This window comes from Rattus rattus, chromosome 12 (genome assembly GCF_011064425.1).
Source record: "Rattus rattus isolate New Zealand chromosome 12, Rrattus_CSIRO_v1, whole genome shotgun sequence".
Lineage (NCBI taxonomy): Eukaryota > Metazoa > Chordata > Mammalia > Rodentia > Muridae > Rattus > Rattus rattus.
Genome location: NC_046165.1, coordinates 61305386 through 61316667, shown reverse-complemented (window position 1 = coordinate 61316667; position 11282 = coordinate 61305386). Strand labels below are relative to the sequence as shown.

Below are 11282 nucleotides of genomic sequence, written 5' to 3'. Positions count from 1 at the left end.
ATGGACCTGCGTCTTTTATGTTTACTGCTCTTCCTGGTGACCTCACTGCCTGACGGTAAGAGATGGACCGTGGGTCTGAATATAAAAAGGTTTCCTAAGGCTGGAGAGATGGCTTCCAGAGGACCGGAGTTCAATTCCTACCACCCACATGGTAGCTCACAACTATCTATAATGGTATCCGATATCTTCTTCTGGTGTGTCTAAAAACAGCTACAATGTACTCATATAAATAAAATAAATAAATCTTTTAAAAAAATGAAAAGATCTCCCAAAAGCTCAGCTCCTAAAATTTTAGATAGATACGTCGATTGATAGATAGATAGATAGATAGATAGATAGATAGACAGACAGACAGACAGACAGACAGACTATGAATATAAGCCCAGCATGGGAAGTTCTACCCACAGGATATGGGCCATCAGGTTGGGGCTAGGATGTAGCTAAGGGTTGCCTTTCTCTATACTAGCCATTGTTCATTATTTCCTAAAGACCTCCAGGATCTTTAGGGGAGTCCTTTCCATGATGCATACATCTCTACTCACCAAATTCTTATTGTTTTGTTTTAATTCAGAACCTCTCTATATAGCCCTGGCTGTCCTAAAACTAGCTATGAAGACCAGGCTGACCTTGGATATCTAGAACTGACTCAGTATCTACAGTGCTAGGGTTGAGGGCATGCACCAACATGCCCAGCTTAAATCTGTATTCATAGACCTAGACTCCACAGTCTTACTGAAGTAGGATAGGACGTAAGAGGATGGGTCCCAGAAGGAGACCGAGCAGATACCAAACTCTCCATCAGCAAGAGTAAACAAGACCAGGTTCATTCCCAGCTTCCTGAAGACTCATTTTCCCCTTCTCTATTCCTTCAGGTTACTGCGTGATCGGGAATAGTGGCGTATCCTTTAAGCCATGTACTTCAGAAGGAGGCTATTGCTTTTTTGGTTGTAAGCTAGGATGGATATGGATTAATTACTGTAACAACATAATGTCCTGTTGTAAGAAGGATACTAAGCATTCACTTCCTCAAACCAAAGGTGTGTGACCTAGCTTCACAGCTCCAATTCAAAGACCATGTGAGTGATTAAAAGCTCCAAACCTGTCTGTGAGGACGAAGAGCTCAAGAAACAGTGTGGGTGACAGATAGGGGTGACGCTGGCCAAGTTTCTGTTTACTGGCAAAAGCCCAGATATATTTTGAAAAAATAAAAAAGCGTTGTAATAAATGGCACTTCATGGTCTTCCTCACCTTAAATCATAAATTCCTGTTTCAAATTCACCTGTGTGGAACTGGAGAAATGGCTCAGTGGTTAAAGGCACTGGCTGCTCTTCTAGAGGACCTGGGTTTGATTCCCAGCAACCACATAGTGACTCACGACCATCTGTGACTCCAGTGCCAGGGGATATAATACTCTCTTTTGGCTCTGTGAGCATTTTATATATGTGGTACACAGATATACATTCAGGCTAGACACCACATACATACAACTAAATTAAATTAAATTAAAAACAAAAAACCAAATTCAACTGCTCCGTACAAGCCACAGGCCCTAGGAAATGACATTCTCTGAGAAATATCCGTGAGAATAAGCCACAGTAACTGCCCTGAAGGCCCCAGCCTTTAAACTGTTTTGCATATATCAAGTTACTTAACCTTTAAAATCTGATGTCTTTAAATGATGGCGACCACACATGTAATAAATTAGTTTGTCCTGGGTTTGTACCCAGTTCATCTTCATTTTTTTTCTTGTTATTATTAATTTTTATTTCATCAAGCTTTAAGCATACCAATTGGTTATCCAAAACCAAATGGTCAGTCATGAAAAACACAGAGCTACAAGTAGTCTATGAACTGAACATGTATTTACTTATTTGGAAACACATACACATGCATCCCACCCAGCCTGTCTTGACTGCATCTGCTTTTGGTTGCACCGAATTCCTCCCTTGGGAATACAGGAGTCTGGCTTCGTTGTAGTTTCAATGAGTAGTTATGAATCCAACCAGAAACAGGAGATACCGAGCTGTCAAAACTCTTTTTAAGGCTCAAGGCCATAAAGCTCTGCTTTCTAAGTTCCGTTTCTGACTCTTGGCACGGGTTCCACATATTAACATCATTTTGTTTGCCCACACATCACGGACCCTCATGCTCAGAGTCAAGCTCTCCACACAACTGCCAGCGTGCTTCCTTACCATCCATTCCCATGTGCCCCTGCCCCAGGGGCAGAACCACAAGATTCCATCAAGATCCTCATAACTCACTGTGGATCAGTGAGAATGGTTGGCAGCCTCAGGTCATGATTGGTCTTCCCCAAACTATGGCCACAGGAACACGCTATGGCAGGAGGGAACCACCTGCCCGCAGGCCTCCAACTTTGGGTCCTCACACTTCCAGCAAAATAAAAAATCACGATGGGTTCACACAGCTAGACTCTCATGACACGATACTTTGCTTAGCCCATTTGAGACCATCTAGTAACAACTACAGTATATGCAAGCCTGCACTGGCTCTGTAGAGCTTATGCACTTACCACAAGAAAAATGGGAGTGTATGGGTTTCCTGCTCTCATGGATTGTCGGCCGATTCAATCCATGAGGGCAGAGGGAGCAGAGACATCGAGGAGGGTGGGGGTGGAGGGGTGCGGGGTTGGGGGTTGGGGGTTGGGGGTGGTGGGGAATGATGGAAGTGGGATGGAGAGGGTTGGGAATGTTCTGAAACCTTGTGAGTACCACACTGGGATCATGGGGGGGCGGGGGGGGAGATCAACTTTACTTAGGGAGATTCAAGGCCTATAAAGTTTTTTTTGGGGGGGGAACTAAATGTAGCACCGAACTGTACAATTAAAAGGAATTGGGAAGAAGACTGGCAGAATGGTTCAGTGGATGAAGGCACTTGTTACCAAATCTGAGCTTGATTGCCAGAATGGCCATGGTAGAAGCAAAGAGACTCTGATGCATGCATCAGCACATGTCTAGATGTGTAACACACACACACACACACACACACACACACACACACACACACCACCACCACCACCACCTGACTGAAAACCAGTGAGAAGCTGAACTGAGACGGAGATAGACACAATTAGAGTTGTACCAACCTTTTCAATGTTCATTGAGAAAATGGACAGATACCAACTTGGGTAAGATTAAAAAAGGGCACAGAACAAAATTCAGTGCAATCCGCTGGCCGGTTGTGCCGACCTTTGAAAGCTCTGGGGTTCCCTCAGCACCGGAGGCTTGGACAAATGAAAACCACAAAGGTAGGAAGGCCAACCCCTAGTTTTTGCTTCCATCACCAGGGGGCGCAAGTGCAAGCTTCCAACCTTGCCACATCCCGCTGGAAGTCTATAAGCTGAAAAGGTGTGAACTTAAATACAAAACTCAGAGCAATAGAGGGAGCCAGACCTGTGGCTTTTACGCTGCAGCTTGTGGAGGAAAGGGATAGGGTGGGGTGCTTACTAATACTGGCTGTGAGGACAAAATCCATTTCTGATTGCTTGTGGTAATGAAGACCCTTAGCAACAGCAGCGTCTGGATTGGAGGGTTTTTTTTTAAATTGTACATGAATCTAGACTTGGAAACCATCTATCTGAGCTCGATTCCTTGTCACTCTTTGTTAAGTGACATTAGAAAATGTCACTCAACCGGAGCTGGAGAGATAGCTTAGCGGTTCCAGAGGTCCTGAGTTCAATTCCCAGCAACTGCATGGTGGCTCACAACCATCTGTAATGGGATCCGATGCCCTCTTCTGGTGTGTCTGAAGATATCGATAGTGCGTTCATATACATAAAACAAACAAATAATTCAAGGGAATAAAAGAAAATGTACAATGCACTTACCAAACTCTAGCTGACCATGTGAACATGGAAAATACATAACTACATAATATACCACAAGGAAGCTGGTGACAGAGAGAGCTTGAGGGAACATTCCAGGCTTGGTCTTAGACTCTAGGACAAAAGGTCTGAAAGAACGACTTCCGAGACATGTGGAAAGACCTTCTCATACAATATTTCTCTATATATTCCTTTTAATTACCTGAGGGCAGTGGACTTTTGAAAGGTAGAAGTTTTAAAGTTGCCCCCTTGGCCAAAAGTTTAGAACAGAAGAAACTGGCCAGGCCCTGGAACTGCAATTACACCGGCCAGTTCAACAGCTTTCTCTCAGGAACTAGCTGACCATAAAGTTAGATTAAAATCTTAGAGAACAATCTTGAGAAGCAGGAAGCTTCTCCCAGGAACTAGCAAACCATAAAGTTAAACAATCTTGAGAAACAGAGATTTTCTCCTTGTGATTTTTCACTGGTATTCTCCACACTTTCCAATGACGCCATCCCTGCCCCCTTGGGTTGTGGTTTTTTCCTTTAAATACCTCTTCTCCCAGCCTCTCGGGGTCAAACTCCACTGCTCCTGCGTGGGATACGAGTCTCAACCCCAGTGCACTGGTTCCTATCAATAAACCTCATGTAAATTACAGCAAGGATGGTCTTATGTGAGTTCTTGGGGGGTCGCGCCATCCCAAGACTTGAGTGAGGGTCTCCCCGTTCCGGGGTCTTTCACTTTCACAGGGGCTTTACACACCATCTTTTTAAAAATTATTTTATTTACTTGCATTCCAGCCATTGCCCCCCTCCCCATCCTCCTTCCAACAGTTCCTCATCCCACTCCTCTTCCCCCTTGTCTCTGAGAGTGTGCTCCCCCGCAACAGGCTCCCCCTTTCCTGGGGCTTCAGAAATTAGACACATCCTCTCCCACTGAGGCCAGATCAGGCAGTCCTCTGCCTTATATGTGTAGGGGGCCTCAGACCTGCTCACCTGCTCCTGTGTGCTGCCTGGTTGATGGCTCAGTCTCTGAGAGCTCCCTGGGGTCTGGGTTAGTTGAACATGCTCGTCCTCCTCTGGGGTCACCTACCCCTTCAGCTTCTTTAATCCTTCCCCTAATTCAACCATAGCTACCCCATCCTCTCCCCTCCTCTTACCCCTGCCAAAGTTCCTGCCTAAATCTTTAACTTCTGGTATTCCTGTCGCCCACCACCACTACTGTCATTGGTCTACCCTCTTACCCCCTAACCCCAGAACCTGCCCCATCTCCCATTAAAGCTTCCTTCCTTCTCCCTCTCATGGCCCTTTCTAGCCTCCTGGGCTCTACGGATTCTTCCAAATTAAATACACAAATACTTCAAAACCAGGAGCCACATATGAGGGAGAACATGCAGCATTTGTCTTCTGGATCTGGTTACCTTACTCGGTGTAATGCTTCCCAGTTCCTTCCCATTTTTTTCTACTAATTTCATTTCCCTTCGTGTGGGAATCACATTTCTGCTATGAATATATCACCTGATGGACGTCTACACCGAATCCATTTCTTAGTGATTCACGCAATATTTCTAATATTCTAAAACACCCAGCTAGATCATCAGACACCCCTTATTCAGAGTTGGATCATATAACCACCACCTAAAAGACAGTGGGGAAAATAAAAACATCCTCATGCTTGAATTAATAGCGCAGATAAAACAAACAAACAAATAAACCTCTTTGCAAAGAAACAAAAAAAAGCAACACGTAGAAGACGGTGTAACAAGGAACAGGCAAGCAGCTGTGAAAATGGCTTTGAACTTTGAAGGCACTGAAAAAGATGTTCATGGATGGAAAGATAAAGACATCTAATATAGCAGCCAGGTCACCCGCTTCCTGTCAACTTTAAAAATGCACGTAATCCCACAAAATCTTTGAATCACACAAACTAAACCTCGAGCTCCTTAATAAATTTTAAAGTAAGAGTGTCCTCAGGAGCTCTGAAGACGAGGAGTCTGCCTAAGTCTCCTCCTAGACATTCAAGCCTATTATTCAGTCTTAACAAAGGACGCCGACAGCAGTATGTGGCCGGCCGCATTGTCAGGCAGCAAAGGAAGTCAGGGACCTTTCAATAAATAGGACTAACAATGTGTCATTCAATAAGTGGGGACGCCTCTCTGAAAGAACAAGGTTGGTGGCTCACTGAACACTTTACCCTAGAATAAACTCAAAATGAATCAGAGCTAGAGAATTGTAAAGAAGGAACCATAGGGTTATCATCGTCTTACCTGAAATAAAGCACAAATGCCATTTAGAAAATACTAGGCTACATCAAGTGAATGATGCATGAAAAAGTCAAAAAGGAAAATAATCAGAAACACAACAAGTAATAAATTCTTAGAAGTTGGGCTAAAAATTCCAAGTAAAGCCTTTCAAAAGTTAATTTAAAAAAAAATCCCTTGAGATTACTTCTATAAAGATAAGGTGTGTGTGTGTGTGTGTGTGTGTGTGTGTGTGTGTGTGTGTGTGTGTGTGTGTTATGTGCATCTGCATGTGTGTGGTGTATGTTCAAGTGCATGTGTATGGTGTATGCATGCATGTGCGTGTGTATGTGTGTGTGTGTGTGGTGTGGGTGTGCATGCTACAACCCATGTATGGAGGACAGAAAACAGCTTTTTCAAGTTGGTCTTTTCCCTTCTATCTTCATACATAGGTTTTAGGGGTAGAATAGGGGTGACCCCCTGAGCTGTCCCACTTGCCTAATATTGGGATGCTATTAAATGGAACACATCCAAGCTAAGAATAACTTCTGCTGCTCACAACAGCACAGCACTGCCCACAACCTCCCAGACAAAACAATGGGAAAGAGAAGCTAGATACAACGGGAACACCACTGACGGCCACTCACTTGAATGTGAAGAACATGGCACTGTGTCAGAAGCAGGGAAGTGTCTGTTTCTGGTGGGTGGGTGAGGAGGAGGATGGAGAATGTGTTGAGAACACGCTGGGAATGTGTGTAGGAACACAGGTATTTTAAGAGCCCATCAGTCTACTTGCATGCAAAAGGCCTGTCACTCACAATATTTCTTCATGAGTTCTTGGGCCTCGCAGACAGATTGGGAGCTTCTAATCAGTGAGTGGAGCTAGGAAGTGGCTCACAGCTGTCCTGGGTGTCACAGCTGTCCTGGGTGGCCTCTGAAAACCCGGAAGCTGGAAAGACTTTCTAGGATAACGGCAAACCCTGGAAGTATTTCAGAGTAACAGCTCAGATGTCTGGGGGAGCATAGTTGTTCCTTCTGCATGCTGTAGGCTTGTTCAGGGTCCAAACAGGGCCCACTTGACCGAGAACCATAGAAGAGGAGAGCCCAGCCTTTTAGCTGAGCTCCCATTTTCTCTTCCAGACTTCAAGCATGGGCCGCCTAGCCACTCCCTGCCCTTCGAGTCTCTTCTCATCGTTCCCAGCATGAGGCACTGTCCAGACAAGACCCAGGCTATACAGCCTGTGGCGCCAGTAAGGGGAGAGCAGACAGCATGGCCCCTTGAGCTCCCACCACCTCCCTTCCCCTGGCACCAAAACAAATTACCTCATCTGAGGAACCAGCTCCTATCAGCCACCAGCCTCACTCCAGGCCAGCAGAGGGATCAACAGGAGGGGAGGAGGCTGGCCCTGGGTTCTGCCTACTTTGGCACAGACCTGGTTCTGTGGAGCATCAGCTGTAGCCTTTAAGTCAGGGAGACCTCAGCTTTGTTCTTGGGTCCTGGATACTGGGTGAGCCCTACTCCTGCATGTAGCCCTCTCTCTCAGACATCCTCCTCTGTGTTATCCTTGGGTATACACAACTACAGAGGACAGCCACCACACAAATAGCCAACAAAGGACTGAGGAGACTCCACGCGTGCGTGCATGTGTGAACAGCTTCAGGTATTGTTTCTTATGTGTACATTGCAAGTACCTCTTGTCTTCAGAAATTATTAGAAGAGAGCAGGGGTGTGGCTAAGTTGGTAGAGCACTTGTCTATCATGCATGAAGCCCTGGTTCCGTTCTCAGCACTACATAAATGGGCTATGGCCCTACTCAGTGCAGTAATCCCAGCAATCAGGAGACAGAGGCAGGGGGATCAAGTGAGTTCAGGCTAGCCTGGGATACCTGAGACTTAGGTCTCAAAAAGAAGAAGAGGGTAAAGGGGAAAGTGGGAAAAGAAGAGAAGAGAAGGAGAAAAAAATAATCATTAGGCAAGAGGTAGATTTTGTTAAACATCAGGAAAGACCTGTATCAAGTCTCTCCCTTCCCTGGAGGGCAGCAGATGAAGAGGTGCTACCTTGGACGTTCCCCCAAGTAAACAGAGTCGCCAGCCACTCAGTCCCAGTGTCTCTGCAGAGACTCCAGCAGAGTGACGTCTCTTCAACACAAGGGTCACTAAAGGTTGGCCTCTGCACCATGGGGTAGATGGTCAGATACTAACTAGAGACAGAAGGAAGGGCCTTGGAGGATCTCTGTTACTCCCTAGAGCCTACATTCTCACCAGCTCCTGAGTGCCCACATGGGCTTCCTATGATTTTGCCACGAATCTCTCCTTCAGCAGGTACTACCCTCCCCCGCCATCACACTCTGTTGGGAAAGGGATTACTGAGAACTCTGAGAAAGGAGAGTCAGCAATCGCCCAAGGGCTCAGCTACTGTACATGCTGTTTTCTGCCCTTATAGAAATACAAGGAAAACAAAACCTTTTAATGCTTCCCCTCCACTATTTGTCTGTCTTCGGGTTGTGCTGCATTAGAATGTTAGATTTTCACAATTTCTATTTGAATTGCTGAGTTGGGTTACCAAAAAAGACACCAAAAAAAAAAAAAAAGAAAAAAGAAAAAAAAGAAAAAAAAAGAAAAGAAAAAGAAAAAAAAGTGGGTGTCTTAGCATTCTATTGCTGTGAAAGACACCGTGTCTACAACAACTCTTGTAAAGAGAAGCATTTAATTGGAGCTGGCTTACAGTGTCAGGGCGTTAGTCCATTATCAGCATGGCAGGAATCATAGCACCAGGCAGGCAAACATGGTGCTGGAGGAGCTGAGAGTTCTGCATGGGGATCCGAATACATCAGGAAGAGAAAGACCGTGGGCCTGGCTTGAGCATTAGAAACCCCCAAGCCCATCCCCAATGACATATTCCTCCAACAAGGCCACACCTACACACCTCCTAAACCTTTCAAATAGTGTCACTCCCTCTGTCCTATGGGGGCCATTTTTTTTCCTTTTTCTTTTTTTTTTTTTTTTTCCAGAGCTGGGGACCGAACCCAGGGCCTTGAGGCAAGCGCTCTACCACTGAGCTAAATCCCCAACCCTATGGGGGCCATTTTTATTCCAACAACTACCTTGGGCCAACAAGGAGGCTCGGGGATTAACTCGGCATTTGCAAACGAGTCAGATAGCCTGAGTCTGAATCATGGGTCCCATGTGGTAGTGAGAGGATTAAGGCAGGCTGACTCCATAGCAGGCTTCAAATTGGCAGTTAAGGAGATTCAGCCTAAGAACTGGGCAAGTCGGGGTTGGGGATTTAGCTCAGTGGTAGAGCACTTGCCTAGCAAGCGCAAGGCCCTGGGTTCGGTCCCCAGCTCCGAAAAAAAGAATCAAAAAAAAAAAAAAAAAAAAAGAACTGGGCAAGTCCAGGCAAGTCAATTACTAACAGAAAAAAAAACTAGGCTTCAGCCCTCATGCCCAGGTAATGGAATGTCCCAGCCACCTGGCCTGAAGCAAGGCCAATGGGTGAACAGCAGTTTCCAGACTTCCTCAACTGCTTTCTCAGTAACGGTTCCCAGACCTCCCCAGCAAGTTTCCAGCCCATACACCATTGTAATGGAATCTCCGTAGAGAGGGACTCCACCTCAGAATTCCCTAATGTGCTTAAAATCAGTCCTGCAAGCTCACTTGGGTATCTCTCTGTCTTGGTAATGGGGAGACTCCAGCGTGCTGGACTTCTGCAGAATAAAACCCTCCTGTGCTTACATACTGTTTGAGTCTGGGGTGTCATTCTTCAGCAAATCATGGGACCTGACAGTAGAAGGAGAGAATAGAGTCCCTCAAATTGTCCCCTGACCTCCATGTGTTATGGAGTGGACACACACACACACACACACACACACACACACACACTAAAATGACAGACGTGTTATTAGACCAATTCTCCTCTCTCACTTGAGCACACCAACTCCTCCCCCAGGAGGCTGCAAGCCACCAGCTGGCCGGCCCCTATTCCAAAGCAACTAAATGTGACAGGAAGGCTGTGATTTAAAATAAAAATAAAAACAAGCAAACAAACAAAAAACCCAGACATCTCAGAAGAAAAGCAACAGGACTCATGACTTGTGGAGTGGCCTACCAGACACTGGCGAAGCATAACATAGAAAATTATATTGCCATCCATATAAAGAAAGACTTTGACAAGAAATTACAATTTTCCCATGTTGGGCAAAACTTCAGTAGCCCCGTGACACAAGAAACCATTGCATCTATTTCTACCTGGACATTCTTCTGTTCAAATCTGGTTAAAAGTGATCCATCCCAAACCAATAATAACATCGTAAATCCCAAATCCCAGCGGCTTGCTAAAGGAATCCTTTGCTTTGAATCTGTGGTGTTTTGTACGCAGCATCGTCCTCTGTGTAAGACAGCATCCATTTGTATCTGTATTCTAGTTCATACTTCTGTGCCCCACACTACTCTAATCCCTGCTTAGGCCGCTCCTTTAAAAAATAAATTTGTTGGAGATGTTAAAAATTTAAATACAATACAAATAATGCACTCGAAAGAGATCACTCAATGAATTTTATCTTGAGATTAGGACAGAATTTCTGACAGTCTCTGAAATAGTCCCAAATAGTCTCAGAATAAGACATTTATAAATTCAAAGCCCAGAGTGTTAGAACCATTACACTATGGAACCAGCGTGGCAATTATATATTCAGTCTCTAAGTCAGATCTGAAAGACAGTAACTATCGCCTCCAATATGCAACACCCAGCCACACTTCAGTTCTTCGTGTAAAAATCAACAAGCATTTTTTCCCATTAGCATACAATTTTACTTTTAGCCAAAGAAAACAATGTATGCAAACCAAAGGAGTGTTTTCAATAAATTGCTTAGGGCTGGAATGAGGACTCCATGGAGTCCCCTTTGGTCAAGGATGAGAACTGCTCTTCCTGAGGATGGTGGTTCAAATCCCTGAGTCTATAGCAGAGCCTGCAACCCCAGCTCCATGGGTCCTTACTCTTTTTTTTGGCCTTCATGGGCACACAGAGGCAAGTTTTCAGACTCACACATACACATAAATGGTAAATTCAATAAGTGTCCTCATGAATTATTATGAGTAAATGTTTGCTTTGTGTGTCTATATTATAGACTATATACCTGAGATCACAAAGAAATTTCTCAAACCAAAAAGGATCAAATGTGGGGCAAGTTTAGAAGCCCTGTTCTAAATAATGACACAAGT

At 44.9% G+C, this 11282-nt stretch overlaps 1 protein-coding gene and 1 pseudogene across 1 annotated transcript; both read left to right on the top strand.

Annotated features, from left to right (window-relative positions):
* On the top strand, positions 1-1045 carry Defb136 (defensin beta 136). The gene is made up of 2 exons (XM_032917349.1): positions 1-55; positions 873-1045. Exons 1-2 carry the CDS (start codon positions 1-3, stop codon positions 1043-1045), a joined length of 228 nt encoding a protein of 75 aa, XP_032773240.1.
* Positions 1046-5948: 4903 nt separating this feature from the next.
* On the top strand, positions 5949-10340 carry LOC116913186 (annotated as a pseudogene).
* The last annotated feature ends 942 nt before the right edge of the window (positions 10341-11282 follow it).